A 19,082-nucleotide genomic window follows, 5' to 3' on the forward strand; every position below is an offset into this window, starting at 1 on the left:
AAAATCGTCAGCCCTTCATATTCTTGAGTTCTACATCCACAAACTCAACTGAACACATTTAGAAAAATTATCTATACCAAAAATATACAGATGGGTTTGTGTGTGTATTCTTGTTTTATTTTCTAAATAATTCAGAACAATTGCTTGTATAGCATTTGCACTGTATTGGGTATTTTAAGAAACCCAGGGACAATGTAACATATGAAAGAGGATTCAACAGGTTACATGAGAATACTATGTGGGTTTTCTTTTTAACAAGACACTTGAGCAACCACAGAACATGGTGTTCGTGACCTGTCAGTAATTCATTCTGTACTTTGGTCATTAATTCATCCAATACAGTGACTGCTGCTAGGAATCCAGCTGGGATGATAATCCCACAAACCCAAGACTCTACTGCCTACCACCTCATCACTTCCACCCACCTGTCTGCCATCCTGAACAGCCTGGTTAGCTTTCTAAATATACCTGAAGCCGGAATCCACAGTAACAGACTCCTGTGACTCCCAGGAGGGTGGGTCTTACTAAATACTACATCCAGGACTCAAAATACAATCCACCTCCTAGCATGCAGATATTCTCCCAAGATCCCCAAACCAGGAACCACCATCCAAGAAAAACTATGCCCCACACCTTCAGAGGGGGAAATCATACCCCTTGTTATTTCAGATAGCTCCCCACACTCCTAAAGTCTCAGGTCCTTTGGCTCCACCTTTCCCCAAACAGGTCTAACCACTTTGATTTCCATATTCTCCGCCTACTCTTATCTTTGGCAACAAAACTTTATAGACTGATAATCCTGGACTGGCCCAGCAAGCCTCACTGAAGCATGTTTTGGTCAAAGTTTACCCCGGATTATCAACTTTCAGTTGCCACTGGCAGTAGGAATGAGGAATTTGAAATTCAATTCCAGGCCTTCCCTCAGTTGGCTGGAATCTCAGAACTCCGTACCTCCTGACAACATCCATGGGTGTGTGCACAGCCACAGCTCTGCTTACTCTGGGCACCCTGGAGCCAAGACCCCAGGGACAAGTCCTAATTGCCACTTGAGTTTGGTGACTGGGATAAATGTTAGGAGCTGAATTCAATTGTTGAAGTCCGCTCCCTGAGGAATAGGGTCAGCACGGACGGAATTCAGTATCAACAAGGTGAGCCTTAATCAGCATAGTATACTTCCTATGAAAGAGGAAATTTGGGCACAGACATGGTGTACAATGTGCACATTTGGGAATGAAGGTAAATAACAGAGCAGGGACAAACTGCCAGAAACCGGAGAGGCAAGGAAAGATCCTCCACCACAGTCCTCAGAAAGAATGTCAGTTCAGTCCCCTACACAGAGATAATGGGATATGGCAAATCTCCCCCAGGTTTAAGCCACTCTGAAGAGTTGGTTGCACCAGCTCTATCAAAGCAACACCTCAATTCTCTGTCTCCTCTTCTGGAATACAGAGGCATCAACAAATTGTAAGTGAAACTGCTTGATTTACACTTGGCAGGAAGGCGCACCGTACTGTTACACTGTTCCTTACTAAGCTAGAAGAGTGTCACCTTCAGCTGCTGCTTCCCAGTGTCTGCCCCGCCAAACCACCTAGTGACAGGCAGGGCCAAAATAACCCCACAGCAGATTTCTCAGGTGATGAGGGACCCTTGGCCTGGGCTGGCAGGGTGTGGTCACATGAGGAGACCTTCCTTTGCAGTATCAACCGGAATCTGGTTCCCTCCCTGCTCTTCACTCCACACCCACACCCACTCAAATCTGTCCTTTCCAGCAGCAGCCACCACCCTAGCCTTGGCCCTGGGCCTGGCCCCTTTCTCTGGTTACAGTTTCTCAAAACCCCCAATCATTCTACTGCCAGAATATAATCATGTCAAAGCCTCCTTCTGCAACTCACCCCACCCAGGGCTTTCAACACTGCTCAGAACCACCCATTCCCAACTTCATTTCCTATTAGCTGCCCATACAAGCCTTGCTCTTTAGTTAAAGCTCTTCACTCCATTTCTACTTTTGACATCCAGACCTCATCATTACTGGATTCCTCTATTAATCATAACCTGCCCGATCGAGTGGATACAGCAACAGGTTCAGCTCTCTCTTCCACAACGCTTTCCCTAAACTCCTATATTGCTGGGGGTGCACACTCTAGAGTTCATTTTGAATGGCAAAAGGTCAGTCATATGACCTCAGCTAGACAGTAAATATCTTTAGGTCATTCATTCCTTACTGATGTTAGGCACCAGGAGTTAGGATTTACTTTTAATTTACTATGTGCCAGGTTTCATCTTAATCTTCATGTTGCTTTAAAAGAAATCCAGGTCTCACCTGAATTAAAATGAGAAAATTAAAGATCAGAGCAATTATGGGAATTACTGATATCATACAGATACCAAAGGATGAACGTGACATGGATAGAAAACAAGGGAGCAAGATGACTAAGCAGACCCCAAAGAGTATGGATTAAGGGCTGTAGAAGAGATGACGTCAGGGGCTGGAGATACGTCTCAATAGCAAAGATCTTACCTAGCTTGCAGGAGGTAGACCTAGGTTTAATATACACACACAGTCTCACAGTCTCTCAGTCTCTCAGTCTCTCTCTCTCTCTCTCTCTCTCTCTCTCTCTCTCTCTCTCTCTCACACACACACACACACACACACACACACACACACACACACACACTAAAATTGAGCCTTTCAGCTGCTTAACAATTTTTGTGACTTAAATTAGTTGAGCATGTCTGTGAAGACTGTGGATGACTCAATGCCAACGTTATAATAAGAACTAGAATTTAAAATGATGCCAAAGCTAACCAAATCAATTAATCTAACATAAAACCAAATTTAACAAACTTAACTACTACAGTAAAATTTAAGTGGGATAAATATAATGTCTTAATTTTGAATTCAACCAGCTGATTGCATCAATGTATGAAAAGAAACAGCAAGAATCATCTTGGGGGAAAGAATTACTAATAAACCCAGTATGAATGAAGAGGGCAATGTGGCTACCAAGACAGCTAATTAAATCTCAAAGTATGCCAAAGGCAGAAGAAGTCTAGGAAGTGAAGATTATTTTTATTGTTATTTTGGAACAAATCTAGAGCTCTGTTCAGAATGCTGGGCCACAACTTGAGTCTTAAGCTGTCACCGAGGTTCAGATGGAACTCGTTGACCTAATTAAGAACACTAATATTTCACAATTTCATAAATTACACATTGCGGTGGTTTGAATAAGAATGGCCCCCACAGGCTCATATATTGGAATACTTAGGGAGTGGTATTAGGAGGTGTGGCCTTGTTGGAAGAAGGGTGTGACTGGGGAGGGCTTTGAAGTTTCAGAAGCTCAAGCCAGGCCCAGGGTCACTCTCTCTTTCTGGATATACACCATGTCTGACTGTGAGCCACCATGCTTCCCACCATAATAATAATGGACTAAACCTCTGAACCTGTAGGCCAGCCCCAATTAAAAGTTTTCCTTTTTAAGAGCTGCTGTGGTCATGGTGTCTCTTCACAGCAACAGAACACTGACTGAGACACACATTGACAGAATGCAAGGACTCATGATAATGTAAAGTTTATAATAGGTAATTGGAAGACGACATAACTCCTCCCCATCTTTTCAACGGAGGTGTGAGATCAGACTGTGGTTATTTCTAATCTGTGTAAGAAACCTCAAAATTATAGCTATAAATGACACTCAAGCAAACCCTTATCTTATCAGATCAATTAAAGGACTATATTACTAGCTTTGAAGGAAAAACTTGACTGACTACTCAATGTCTCTAGCTGATAGCATCCATTCTTAGCTTGGGAACGGCATTTACCTTCATGTGAAACAGCCTGCTACAATGGGTTTTCCCCAACACAACACTATTAGCAAGTAACAACCAACAGCTATTTGGTTTGCAACTGAGTTGCAAAAGTACTCAAAACTTTAAGAAGTCACTAAATATTGAGAACATTCTGGAACACCTTTAATATTCAAGTTTCAATGAGAGTGTGGAAACTGACTATGGAGATGTTAATTGTCTCAAATATCCATTCTCCTTTGTCCCTTGAGGTTCAGCTAGTCTTGTGGATGACAGAGAATATAATAATCACCTGCTCTCCTTGAGTTTTACAAGAAGTCAATGAATTGTACCACCTAGGGTACATTTTTTTTTTTTTTTTTTTTTTTTTTTTGAGCTGAGGATTGAACCCAGGGCCTTGCGCTTGCTAGGCAAGCGCTCTACTAGGGTACATCTTTTTTTTTTTTTAAAGGAAAATGGTATACTTCGCTTTCTTGAAAACGTAAATGTTGACTGTGCAAGAGAGCCAGCAAGCCCAGAACAGTACCATCCAACATAATTACTACAGAAGTCTTACAATAGAAGACTTACACCATTTAAAAAAGTTTCTGGGGCCAGGGAGACGGCTTAGTGGAAAAAGTACTAGCTACGCAAAGCCTGAAGACCCAAGTTCCGTCCCAGAAACTAACATAAAAAGCCAGGGGCAGTGGTGTGTGTGTGTAGCTATAATCCCAGCACTCCTAGGGCAAAACTGAAGGCGGAGACAGGAGAATGGCCCAAATGCAAGTCAGCTAACCTAGAGTATACAGCACAGTGGTACGAACAATCAGAGAGCCAGCAGGCAACAAGGTGGCAGGCAGAACTGGCTCTCACTCCTCCATTTATACATACCACGGCACGGGTGTGCCTGTGTGCGCTCTCACCTCTCAGTCTCTCCCCCAAAGACATCACACACACACACACACACACACACACACACACACACACACACACACAAAATAAAATAAAATAAACTTGTGATAACCACATTAAAAATACCGAAACAGAACCAGGTGAAATGAACTTCACTGATTTATAAAATCCCACAGTCTAGACCATCAGCACTCTGCTGAGCAATTATTTTAAAGATTTATTTATTTATTATGTATACAGAAGAGGGCGCCAGATCTCATCACAGATGGTTGTGAGCCACCCTGTGGGTGCTGGGAATTGAACTCAGGACGTCTGGAAGAGCAGTCGGTGCTCTTAACCTCTGAGTCATCTCTCCAGGCCCCATTATTTTCTTTAAATTATTTATTTATTTATTTTGGAGCTGAGGACTGAACCCAGGGCCTTGTGCTTGCTAGGTAAGAGCTCTACCACTGAGCTAAATCCCCAACCCCCTCAATTATTTTTAAATGACACAAGATGTCTTAAAAAATACTTAACATATGAGGGTGGGGCAGGGTTCAATGTCTTTGAAATCTGCTACCATGTTTTGTGCTTTTGGTTGATCTCAACTTAAACCGTTTCAAATGCGCAGGAGCCACAAGCGGCCTCGGCTACTGCCAGGCACAGGGCACAGCCATAGAGGGACAGCAGGGCAGCACAGCTGGGGGCCCAGTGCAAGCTATGCCAGGAACTGTGTGCTACACACAGGGAACTGTGATACACACCTTCTGGATGCTCGCAACTTTCACTTTAGAGGAAAACAGAGCCCACTGTATTTTGGGCATTTTAACACATTATCCCATCACTAGTTAATACATCCAGTGGGTTCCAGAATCATGCAGCTCCCTGGTTATAAAAGGATGCTTTCAAAAGAATGGATAGCTTCATGAGTTGGCATTTAACTTGAGTCAAAAAAACCTCCCCAAACAAAGGCTGAGTATAAATGTTGTCCCTCTCTTCCCCGCCCCCCCAAAAATAAGCATTGGGAAACACATTTCAAAGTAAACGTATCCAAGGAGAGTGATGCGGCTACTCGGCCTTTTTCTTGCTTTCTGTCTCTACACCTCCCAGCACAGCAGCCCACTGGGCGGCCCAGGGAAGAGCCAGGGAAGAGCTGGAGACATGGACTCAATGGGCTCCAAAGAAAATGAAAAAGCAAAATAACACTTTCAGGCAGCGTTTCCTAAAACAGGGAAAGCATTCTCAGCAATGATGGGAACTCACATATCCTATGAGTCAGACACAAGGCCCTTCCTCCTTTCAACTGTGGAAGGAACACAAGCAGAAACAAAGCCCAGGCCAACACTTTAAAAGACAGCATTGGACATTTGGCTAATGCTATCCCATGGCCATATAAGAGAATCTATCCAACTTTATACAGCAAACATCTTTGTACAGAGAATCAGAACCTCCACAGCATGATTCAGAAGTAATTCCTGTTTCATCACCAAAGAGACATCGCACAACAAATCTGTCAAGCAAGAAAACATGGAGGTCAACAATAGCCCTCATTGAAAACATGTAATTATGGTGGAGATGACTCATTTGCTCTGAAGACCAGATTTTCCCAAGTTTAGGGGGTCAGGGTCTGCATTTCACTTTTGGTCTCCAGCTGGAAAGTATCAGGTTGAAAGAAGAATCAGTTTGATGCCGGGCAGTGGTGGCGCACGCCTTTAATCCCAGCACTTGGGATGCAGAGCCAGGCGGATCTCTGTGAGTTCGAGGCCAGCCTGGTCTACAGAGCGAGTTCCAGGAAAGGCGCAAAGCTACACAGAGAAACCCTGTCTTGAAAAAACAAAAAACAAGCAAACAAAAGTTTGGGGTAAAGGCCGAAGCTGGGATTCACTTAGCCAGCCATGGAGCTTACACAGGATGTATCTCTGGCTTCAGTGAAGGCAGAAGCATTGTCCGGCCTCCCTTTCGAAGCTGATCTGAGATATGTGGCTCTGAGCAAGCAAACCACCCAGGATTTTCCCAGCTCTTTCCCTACCACAGGGGAAGGAAGGACACTGACGGTGGTGAGCTTGACTGCTATGGACAAGCCTGGATACTATAAAATCATTGTACAAAATCACTCTACATTTCTTTTTTCTTTTGAGGAAGGGGTATTGCTGGGATTTGAACCCAGGGCATGCATATATTAGAAAAGTGTGTTATCCCAGCCCACGGTACAGGCTTATTTCAGCTTAGGGCAACAGGTAAGATTTTATTTCATACAGTTTGAAGATTTGAAAATTTACAAATGCTGACGCCCCTGTAAGTAGTACAAACTACCCTGTAAGTTGAAGAAGCCTAGTTCCTGGCCTGCCATTGTAGCATGAATCTTAAAAGTTCTTATTAATGAAATCAAACCTGAGGCCAGTTATTGGGGTGAACGCTGGAAGATAGAGAAGTAGAACAAGCCACAGTTACCTCACCTCACCAGTTCCTCAGAGAAATACCTCTGGATCTCTGAGTTCAAGGCTACATTATAAACAGTGAGGCATGAAGCCACACGCCTTTAATCCCAGAAATCTAGCCTTTAATCCCAGGGAGTGGTGGTGGAAAGTAGATTATATAAGGCGTGAAGACCAGAAACTAGCGGCATTTGGCTGATTTAGCATTTGGCTGGTTAAGCTTTTAGGCTTTGGAGCAGCACAGTTCAGCTGAGATTCATTTGGATGATGAAGACTCAGAGGCTTCCAGTCTGAGGAAACAGGATCACCTGAGGAACTAGCAAGGTGAGGTAGCTGTGGCTTGTTCTACTTCTCTGATCTTCGAGCATTCACCCCAATAACTGGCCTCAGGTTTTATTTCATTAATAAGAACTTACAAGATTCATGCTACATGCCATTTATCCAATATGAGACTCGCACCATAAAAGTGACTTTCAACCTTCCTTAGTTCCTCTGTAAATGCTATCATTGGAAAATGACAAGCAGTATGCAAAGGACTTGGCACAGCCCCTGGTACCTGGTGGTGAGCAGGCAATGCATGAGAATGCCCCTCACTGTTACCGTTAGCACATGAGCAATTAGTAAGTGTTCACTCTACAACTAGGGAGATGGCCCAGTGGGAAAAGTGCTTGCTTCATAATTATGAGGAACTGAGTCTGAGTCTGTAGCACTGCATAGAAGCCAGGCACAGCAGTACACGTGTATAACCCCAGCACTGGAAATTGTGGGGAGCATAGTAGGATCATGGGAGATTGCTAGTCAATCACCCTCATCAAACTGGCAAGCTCTTGGCTCAGTGAGGGGCCCTGTCTCAAATAAATAAATGAATAAATAAATAAAGTATGAACATGTAATGTCATTGACCTCTGGCCTCCACGTGTGTACTAATGGGCACCTGCTGGGGGCTGGAGTAATGGCTAGGAGGTTAAGAGTGCTTCCTGATGTTCCAGAGGACCCAAGTTCAATTCCCAGCACCTACTCTGGGTGGCTTATTACTACCTCTAACTCTAGCCCTAGGAGATTTAACTCCCTCTTCTGGCCTCTGACACCACATACATGTCTCTCTCTCACACACACACACACACACACACACACACACACACACACACACACAAATCTTTTATAAAAAGAAAGAGAAATGTTTACTCCGACTTCTATGCATTAGGTTCAATATTGTCATGCTCCAACCTCCTTCTGAGACACTGAAAATCATCCCCAAGATGAAGGGCAGGTCTCTAACTGTGTGTACTCAGTAGAAAGAGGTGGGAGTGCCTGGCAGAGGTGGGAGTGCCTGGCAGGACTGTCCAGCGCCTTTAATCCCAGCACTTGGGAGACAGAGCCAGGTGGATCTCTGAGTTTGAGGCCAGCCAGGTCTACAGAGCAAGTTCCAGGATAGCCAGGGCTGTACTGAGAAACCCTGTCTCAGAAAATAAACAGATAACATTAAAAACTATTCTAGAATAGAAATGTATTATAGGTTGAATTGTGTCATGTCCAGAATATTTATGTCGAAGTCCTAAAGCCTCCACACCAGAATGTTATCTTACTCAGATTAAGAAATAGAGTTTCTACATAAAAAAAAAAAGCCTACATATTAGTCTAGTTTAAAATGAGGTCAACAGAGCAGGCTCTACTCCAATGTAACTGGTGTCCTTATCACAACTAGGAATGTGGACACTCACACGCACACAGTGAGAATGTCAAAGACGAAGTCTAGAATTGGGACAATACGCCCACATGCCAAAGGTTCCTGGTAAACACCAAGAGTCCAGGTGAGGCACACAACAGGCTCTCCCACACAGCCTTCTCCACACCAGCCCTACCACAGTTCCAGCCTCCAGACCCAATAGACATAAATTCCTGTTGTTCAGGCCACCCAGCTTGTAGCACCTTGTTATGGCACCTGGCCAATTAACACAAGGTGAGATCAAGCAAGAAGATTCTCTGCTTCACAAAGTCTGACAGGACCTGGAAAGTATGCAGCCCAACAACAACCTACCAATGTTCTCTCCAGGTCTTTAGAGGAGACTCCTGTCTCCACCCAATGGGGCCGGTCATCTTTCATACATTTTAAAGTCATGTCTCACCAAAAAGAGGGTAGCTTGAGACTGGCCAAGGCTAGTATGTCTACAGAGAGACCACAATTCTAAATAGTCCGTGTGTGTGTGTGTGTGTGTGTGTGTGTGTGTGTGTGTGTGTGTGTATGCATGCGTGCACACGGTGACTCAGGCATTCTTACTATAAATGACTAAAAACTCTTTGAAAAAAGAAATACCTTGGCAGCAATGTCGGTTTTCAACCTTCATGAGAACTATAATCTCAACAGGCAACAAATTCAGATCCTGACTGAGCAGGATGTGTCTGGTTCCTCAAGATTCAGGGGGTGTGGGTATTTCCTTGGCTGAAGACTGCAGCTGGATATTGCTACATCCAGGTATACCATCAATTTAGTCTTTTCTGAATGCAGTCATTCTGAAGTGGGGCTGCTCTGGTTTTCTCCATGCTATGTCTGCCATTTCCTTATTATAATGGAACACATAACTGGAAATAAATCTTTCATCAAAGTAAACACACACCCACAAAATAAACTCTGGCTCCCTCAATCACACTGGAATGGCACTTCTCAAGGTGTGTGACAAAGATCTTTCAGCCCCATTTCCCATCCCTCAAACTTTACCCATTTCACTCTGGCACTGAAAATTGTCCTTTGCAAGGACATTCCCAAAGCCGGCATGTTTGACTTGCAAAGGGAAACCCCAGCCTTTCTGGCCTCACTTCTCATGATGACAGCTGATTTTTCCACATGGAACTACATGCTGGTTGCTGCAAATATTTAAAGAGGTAAAGGAGCCACATGACACTAGACGCTAAAAGATGTAGACGTATATAGTCAGGAAGAATATAAATAATGAAGGTTCGGTCTTGGCTTATCTCCTAAGCTAGAACGTCACAGCCTCTGCATCTGGAAAACTGAATGCATACTTCAGGGTGTTCTTGCTAAAATTCTCATAGCCACACCTCAAACCGAGGCACTCTCCTAAATTCATCAAGTCTTACTAAATACACTGCCAAGGACAAATTTTGAGATTCAACGTACTGAGTCTTTGCTCCCCCTCTCCCCTACCTTCATCCTTCCCACACATACCACCCCCTGGATTGAAGCTCCACCTTCACAAAGCTCCCCCAATCCTCCCACTGTCAAAACTGAGAGCATCACCACATTTGGCTTTGGTTTGGGGGCAGAGTTAGGCTCACCTTAAAGGTCCATTCAGTATCCATGTTCTATTTGTGTTTTGTCTTGAGTATCTGAGGCACATGTTTACCTCTCCCCTACTACTTAGGTTTATCAGCTTCTTGGGTTGGGGGGGGGGGGTAGGGAGACAGATTCACTGCACAGCCAAGGCTAGCTTTGAACTCCCAATCTTCCTGCCTTCACTTCCCATGAGTTGGTCAGGTCTGCATCACCACATCCTTATTTTCAGACAACCTCCCCCCACTCACACTTTGTGTTCCTTTTGTGTCTTCCTCTCTGGGGTCTAGCTCAACTGTAAGGATGCCCCAAATCAAGTTATTAATGTAAACTAAAGAATGGCATTGTGGTAGTTTGAATGTAACTGGTCCCCATAATCTTTTAGAGAGTGGCACTATTAGGAGGTGTGGCTTTGTTGGAATGAGTAAGGCCTAGTGGAAGGAAGTATGTCACTGTGGGGGCAGGCTTTGAGGATTCCTGTGCTCAGGATACTGCCCAGTGTCTCAGTCGCTCGTGGACTTTCTGTTGCCTGCAAGAGGTAGGACTCTCAGCTCCTCCTCCAGCACCACGTCTGCCTGCATACTGCCATGCTCCCCGGCCATGAAGAAAATGGACTGAACTTCTGAAACTGTAAGCAAGCCACATCAAGAAATGTTTTCTTTATAAGAGTTGCCGCAGTCATGGTGTCTCCTCACAGAAACCCTAACTAAGACAAGCATCCACTACAGAAGCAGCTCTTTAGCCCTGGGTCCCAAGTATATTTAGGATTCTAACCACAGCCCACAGCATCACACTGAATCCCCCATGACATACTCATAAGCCTGCCTCAGTCAGGAAGTCAAGCTGAGGAGTCTTCCCGAAAGCACACCCCTACTGAATCTCCACCTCCATGATGGTCCTGCCGTAGCAGAGTGACCCGAAGGCCACCCACGGTGGGGATGAGCCATTCTCATCCTATTGCTTACTCCTGAGTTTCCTTCTCAATGGCCACAAAGTGACCTGGCTGCAGCCCGCCCAGCCTGGCTGAAATGTGATCACATCAGTGGGTCACCTGTCTTCCCTTTATGTAATCATGAACCCGATCTACCATCCTCGGCTGCCTACCCTGAGAAACACAAAGAACCCTTTCTTCTCTTTCTTTCTTACACAAAGACACACAGAAACGTGGGCTGTCTAATGGCTCGGGACACTTGAGAGACACCACGCGCTTCAGTAAAGATTACAGTTTGGCTCATTTAAGTGAACACCGTCATCTGTAAAGCCATTTTCTTGGGACTATATTTCTGGGAATGCATACAGACATCTCAAAGTGAAAGGCACACCCTGAAAAAGCAAGCCTCCCAGGTCTACTCACTCCTTGCTCTGGTTCCTTCCTCTGGGCTCTCTGGAGCCTATAAATGATAAGATCTTTCACTTTTATAATCTGTAGGTTCCTTAGCAAGATGAAGAAGTATTGACCAACTACTTGTCTTCTAAGCATCAATCCCTGAGATGTGTGCCTGACCTCCAACAGCACATTTAACTTCGGATGAAGACCTACAATCAGAAGCATAAGACAGTTGTCCAAGGCCACAAACCTCAATCCAAGTCCACAGCTGCTCCCTGGATCACTACCATTTCATAAACCCAAATCTCCATCACAAGTTCCTACATTCAGGAAACCTGGCCTTCCAACACCTGACTGCAAAAACTAGTTCCACACCTTAGAGCTACAGGAATGGATAGAAATTGTTGCCTCTCTCTAGGCTTCAGTTCCTTAATCTGAAAAACTGCTTAATTATAAAACCTACCACATGAGGTTAGTGGCAAGAATTCCCATCAAGTGCCTAGTGGAGTATGGAGTATCTGGTATAAAAGTCTGTTAGCATCAGGCAACAGGGGTTTGTCTGGAAAGGGCTTTCTGTCTTTATTCCCTCCATGTGCCTATCTCGTGATGGTGCTTGGGGAAACAGTTGGGGATAAATATGGAAGCCCTGGAGCTGGCTCTGGTCATGCAATTTCTCTTGCTCTCCTCCCGCTGGGCTGCCCCTCTGACATTCCTTCTTAGCACTCACTGCCAAAATCGGGACCTTTTGGCTGCCAAATCGCCCAAGACTTTTACTAGTGTTATTATTGAGATTTTTTTTTTTTAATTCATGGAAATGTTTCAATTTTTATTTAAAACTGAGATTCTAGCAACACCCTCTCTGTGGCCACCAGTTTAAAATTGTTCAACCAGAACCATAGGAGCCTATCACCCACCCTCCTGTCCCAGGTTCAGAGATCACACCCACTACATGATGAGATCCTGCCTGCTACAATAATCTCAATGTGGACAGATGGAAGCAGTCCAGATTCTCCTGGAACAATTTCTCCCCCCTTGGCAGTCCTGGAAACTGAACACAGGGCCTTCTGAATGCTGGGCACATGCTCTACCACTGAGCTACATTTCCACCCCAAATTCCCTAATTTGGTCATTTACACACTAGTGTCTCTGGAACTGGGCAAGACTGTGTGGCACTCGCCTCTCCTCTTTAACAAAGGTGGTATGCGGGCTTAGAACCACTGGCCAGTGGGTGAGCAGGGTAGCGTTTTCCTTGGGGGAGGGGCCCCTGAGGAAGTAACATCAGTGGAGCTCTCTGGGGCAAACAGTGGGGCTACCTGATCTTGCCCAAGCCACTTCATGTTCTCTGAGTGGTAGTTAATTTACTGTAAGAGTGAAGCGACCTTTTCCCTAAGATTTCATGTTGTTGTTGTTGTTGTTGTTTTTAATGAGATAGTGCTTTGTGGTCCTCCCGAAAGCATCTGGTCTGGCCTCTTCTCAGAGCGGGAAGGACACAGGACAAGTCACAATGTAGTCTAAGAGATAAGCAGGTATGTAGGCACGCAGCACACTAGCCATAAAGATGCACCCCCATTTACTGCCTACACGGAACAGCGTCAACCTGCCCAAATGAAATTCACGGCAAAGCACAGAAGTCCAGGCTCACCTTGAATTATGGAATCTTAAACGGTAATGAATAGAGCAAGTGTATTTTGAAGGTGACTTATCTGGGCTTCCAGCTAAATGCTCTTTCATAAATTTCTCTCAAGTAATAGTTTTGCTTGAAGCTCTAGGAATGCAGCTTGTTACAGGTTAGGGGGTAAGAATTTGTGAAAATATCACTATGCAACCCCTTGCCATTTTCTCTGACGGGAGAATTCTGACACTCTACCCAGTTCTTCCAATCCTGAGTCTTCTATGATGGACGTCAAGTGAGAGAGAACCCCAGGAGTTTGGGGTGGGGGCATGAAGCAACAGTGCACAATAAATACTGAGTTCAAGATTCTTAAAGACCAAGAGGACCAATGTTGATAATGTAATTCCTGAATCACCCCTTTTCTGGCCAAGTGTGGCAAGTGAACACTTACAACACAGGAGGGCTGCCATGAGTTCAAGACCAGCCATTTATACAAAGTAAGATTCCTTCTCAAAAAACACCCTAAAATGAATTAATAATAAATGTGAATTAAAATTATTAAAATGAGGGGTTGGGGATTTAGTTCAGTGGTAGAGCGCTTGCTAGGCCCTGGGTTCAATCCTCAGCTCCACATACAAAAAAAAAAAAAAAAAAAAATTATTAAAATGACATTCTAAGTCAGAATCTCGGCAGCTTTGACTGATTTTAATTTGACTGTTCCTCTCTCTACATGACACAGACCTGAAGAATTTATCACGGGCTGTTCTGAGAGCTGTATACACAAATAGCAAACCTAAAGCGCACTCATTCACAGACGTCACTTTGAGCTGGCGCCTGGTGCTTCAGGAATCTGTAGTTCATTAACCCAGAGCCTTATCAGGGCAGGAGCAGGGCTGTTTCTGTAGGCCTGTGGAGCATGGTGGAGCAGCCAGAGCGTGAGTCACCGTGTACTTACATCACTCTTTCTAAACTTCGCTTTCAGGCTCTTCATGTTTAGTCCATTCAGCCTTCCAAAGTCCTAGGAGATTTGTCAACACCTAAGCAGAGGGAAAAAAAAAAAATAATGAATGAATGTAGGTTGCCAAATAAACACTCCAGATTTTCTCCCCTGGTTGGATTACAACACTGGGTATGGAGGAGGAGGCAAGGTTGGGCTGAGATGACTGGCAGTGAGCAGCTGGAAAGCAGTGAGGAACCTAAGATCTCCCACTCACGATACGAACCCTCCCTCTGATGGACCTTCTGACATGTACAAATTAGAAGAAGAAAAAAAAAAAAACCCTTTTATCTTCCTCATTTATTTTAACTGACATAGAATTATATACACCTACCACAGAAAATGTGATATTTAGAAACATGTATACATTGTAGAATAGCAAATGAGCCAATTAACCGGCACATTACTTCACACATTTCTCACTGCATTATAACGAGAATCGTGAAGCCCTAGCGATTTCAAGTACACACACCAGAATTCCCGGGAGTCACCAGGCTATACAACAGAGCTCTGGAGTCTAGTCCTCTCTTGATGAGCATTGACTCAGCCCCTTGTCTTCTCACCATCAACCCCTGGCAATGACCACTCTAGCTTCACCTTCAGTGATTTAGACTTTTGGATTCCATACGTAAGTCATGAAGCAATTAAAAGTAGAACCTGTGAGGCACGCCTTAACTATCTGCACTGCTTTGGTTGGGGTGTGGCTTGCCCTAGGGACTGCAGGGTTGGAGGCTTGGTGATAGGGAGGTGATGGAATCATTAAGAGGTGAGGCCCGGTGGGAGAGGTCTTTAGGTCTTCGGGAGAGTGCTCTCTGAAGAGAGTGCTGGTCTCTTGGGGTGAAGAGTACACTGACTCTTACATCTCCGCCTTCCCAGCAATATGAGCCTTCACAGGACCTCCCAACACTGTCCTCTGCTACAAGGTCTGTCTTCTCTGATGGAACATGCCTTTGAACGTTTCTGTAAACTAATAATCCTTCTTTCTTGATGGGGCTACCCAGGCATGGGTATTTTATTCTAGTAATAAAAACCAAACTAATGCATGACTACTTGAAGTAATCTCTTTATATATCCTCCACTTTGCAACTATACAATTTACCTCCTTTTGAAGGCAGGAATAATAGACCGATGATAGAAAAACAGTCCCCATTCCACATGCTGTTCACTCCTTACTTGTTTTTTCAGGGTTTGCCTCCCTCCCCTGCTTCTCTTAAACGCACAGTGTAGCTGGTAGAAAATGCCAGGAACAACAAAATCTCCCTCATAAATACCTCATTCCTCAGGGGACCCCCTCTAAACAATGTGAAGACTCTCCCGCTCCTTTTTCCTTTTTGAGATCCAGCAACTGGATCTGGTGCTGGAAGTCTTCAGCAATGACCACACTTAGGAGACAACATCTCTGTCCCCTAGAAACTGGATGTAAGGTTTTCGGAGTAAAACAAAACATCACGTATGCGCGTGTACACACACACACACACACACACACACACACACATCATGAAGCACGCTTTCTTCACTACCCTATACAATTTCACAGTCAAAACCCAAAATCCAAAGCCTGTGTTAAAACAAGAGTGCAAAATTTATCATTTTCATGAACCTAGTCTTAAAAAAAAAAAAAATTAAAAATAAATAAATAAATAAAAAGCTAAGTGCACTTAGGTCAGAAAGACAAAATAATCCATGTGAACGTTCCCACCACAGTAAGTACTCAATAAATGGCAAAACTCTTCTTCACTGAAGCAGTCATGGGTAAGCTTCTAACTAGCAGCACTGTAGCTGAGTTGTGGAATAGTGGGTAAATGTTTAACACTCCTAGCTATTATTTTTAAAGCCTTTCAAACCCACCTTGTGTTATGCCACATTCTTATCTGAAATAAACATGATGTATGAGGTCAGAAGTGGGGTAGACACAGGAAGTGAGTGATTCTACTCATCCCTCTCCCAATGGTCTTATGGCTGCCTCCACAAGTCACCTTACATGCTACCCTCTGATGTCTTCGCTTCCATCATTGTTGATGCCATCAAGCAGAGCCCTTGGATGAAGGGCATGGAAACAAGGTCATCATAAAGCATTTAGATGGCATTTATTTGGGGGTCTCATGCCATTGAGCGAGGCCTTTCATGGTCCTGCCTATCTTCCCAGCCTCTGCAGAAGTGACAGAATGCATGTTGCCTTGGAAAGTGCATAGATTGTAATTACACACCGTTAATTGCTGAGGACTTAGTCACAGAGTACCTAGAATAGGCATATATCGAACAAGGAACACACCTGTCAATGTGGACCTCCCTGATACACCAAAACTGAGCTGTTTTTGTCCATGTGAAAACAAACCACTTTTTGATGAAATGACTGCAAAATAGAAATAATGATAATCAAATACTACCAAATTGCTGCAGGCCTAGGTCTTCTAGACCAACTATTTCTAAACAATGGAAACCATCCTTCAAATTCAATTCCTCCCACTGTCTCAAAATAACCAAGAAAGGAGATGAAATCAATGCAATGGAAAGGGAGAAAAGAGAAGCCACAGCTGGGAAAAAACCACGAATTGTGTGGCCCACCAAGGCAGAACCACCCAGCATTCCTTCATTCACAGAACAAAAGGTCTCAGGCCAACAGTGGGTAAGATTTTTTCGTTTGAGGTCATAGGGGTTAAAAGGATGTTGGGTTTGTGCATGTGTATGTTTAACTTTGGCTTTCCTTTTTTTTTTTTTTTTTTCCTTAAAGCCGGGTAGTGAGAAGTATGTGGACTATTATTTGGAGAGAATTAAATAAATAAAGCAACAAATTCCAGAAGTTCTCAAGGGAAGGTATGAACTACTAAGTGAACATTTTCCTGGAGCCCAGGATGACTGTGTGATAGCTGGGTGGTCTGTGGGTATGGCTCTGTGATGAGAGACCAGTGCTAAGGGGCAAGTGCTGGAAACAGATTAGTAACCCTAGAAACAGGGCCTCTGACTGGGCGTAATTAGAGGTATTAATCCTGGTATTTGTAAAAGGAGCTAACACCAAAAGCCATGACTAGGGGGAGGTCACCTGGCCCACAGCTGATACCAAGTTTACCCTGCCCCGGCATCTTCTTTTCTAGATTTTATGGGAGTAAATCACAGACTTGCCTTCCTTCAGTCAACTGGGATTTTACAGTCTCAATTCCAATGCATAGGATGAACTACAGTTTGTCTTGTGTGAAGTGGTATCCAACTGCAGCCAGGAGACACTAATGGCAGTCCTTGGAAAAGCCACTTGAGTTGGCTAGTTCAGACTAGCTATGCATATCATTTTTTTTTTTTTTAATTTTGTTTTGCTTTTGATTTTGTTTTTTGAGACAGGGTTTCTCTGGGTAACTATCTTGGCTGTCCTAGAACTCGCTTTGTAGACCAGGTGCTGGCCTTGAACTCACAGAATCCGCCTGTCTGTCTCCTGAGTGCTGGGATTAAAGGCGTGAGAGCCACCACTGACTGGCTTAATGATGCACATCTTACTGGATGTCAAAGAGCCACACAGCAGCCTAATCACAGAAGGATGACACACTGAACGTGCGCAGGAAGATGGCAGGCCTATAGAAAAACAACCTGAACTCATTGTCTCATTGCGAGCAGATAAGAACACGTGCCCACTATGCTGAAACTGCTACCTGCTCAGTTCAAACTATGTCACTGAAACCTATCACTATCATTAGTTACTAATCATCACACGATGGATATCATGTTAAATAGTAGGGATGGGACAACACAGAATAATACATCCTTGTCCTCACACATCAGGTGCAACACAGGAGCTTATTAACTCATTTTTCCTTTAAAAACAGTACCATAGCTCTCAATCAGACCCTTATCTGGTAAACTTAGAGGCTCCATCAAAATACTTGGAGATTAGTCTACAAAGCTTGACCATAAATGAAAAGTTCGACTTGCTCATTTAAAACATGGACAGTGGGTCGAGGTTTCCTTTGGGGTGATAAAATGTTTTTAATATTTATTGTCATGATGGAGTACAACCTGTGAACACATTAAAAAAACGACTTGACTATGCATCAGGGCATGCCTGACTGTTGCAAGGTATCTCAACAAAGCTGTCATTAAAAACAAAAACAAAAAAACTTGATTTTCTCTCTAAGACTGAGAGTTAGGAAAATTCTGAGTTAGAAATTCTTACAGTGATTTCAAAAGAATTTCAAAAGAAAAAAAAAGGTCAACAAGCAAGGTCCTGAACTGAACTGGTAAAAGGTGACTATACCTGAGAGATTTATCTAGCTATTTCTCTATTATACCTCATCCCTGATTCAAAGTAGGTTTAAGCTTACCCTACTCCCAATGTGGCCCAGGAACCATTCTCTCCCCGCCCCCAAGATCCTCTGGACTCCGGGATACCCTACCTACACTGTACACTCTCAGTGGAAAAGAATCTAGACACTGGACAAATGGCTACAATGACTATTTCTGAGCAGCTCCTGGTTTGAATTTCACACCACAGGGCAAGGGAGCTGGGAGCATTTGTGAGAGGAGGTCTCCTACACCCCAGTTCTACATGAGCAATTGGTCATGCATGGCCAATAGGTACAGTAATTCATAAAAGCAGACACTGGCTATATACACACATACTTCGTGTTTGAATCACAGGAATACATTAGCACCTGACAGATCACACCAAGTGAGCCAAATCTGATTTACCACAGAATTAGGAGAGCAAGGTCCTCTAGCTAATCCTTGCAGCCTGGAATGTGGGAATTACTGCATGGAATCCT

At 43.9% G+C, this 19,082-nt stretch overlaps 1 protein-coding gene across 2 annotated transcripts in view; it reads right to left on the reverse strand.

The window, feature by feature from the left end:
- Rai14 (retinoic acid induced 14) overlaps nucleotides 1-19,082 on the reverse strand; it is a 135,128-nt gene that overhangs the window by 97,431 nt on the left and 18,615 nt on the right. For both annotated transcript variants that reach the window (XM_036207427.1, XM_036207428.1), the window contains exon 2: nucleotides 14,293-14,374. In XM_036207427.1, the coding sequence (XP_036063320.1) occupies nucleotides 14,293-14,328 (36 nt within the window). In that variant the 5' untranslated portion in view covers nucleotides 14,329-14,374. The remainder of the gene's footprint in view (nucleotides 1-14,292; nucleotides 14,375-19,082) is intronic.

Source organism: Onychomys torridus, chromosome 15 (genome assembly GCF_903995425.1).
Source record: "Onychomys torridus chromosome 15, mOncTor1.1, whole genome shotgun sequence".
NCBI classification, from domain to species: Eukaryota; Metazoa; Chordata; class Mammalia; order Rodentia; family Cricetidae; genus Onychomys; species Onychomys torridus.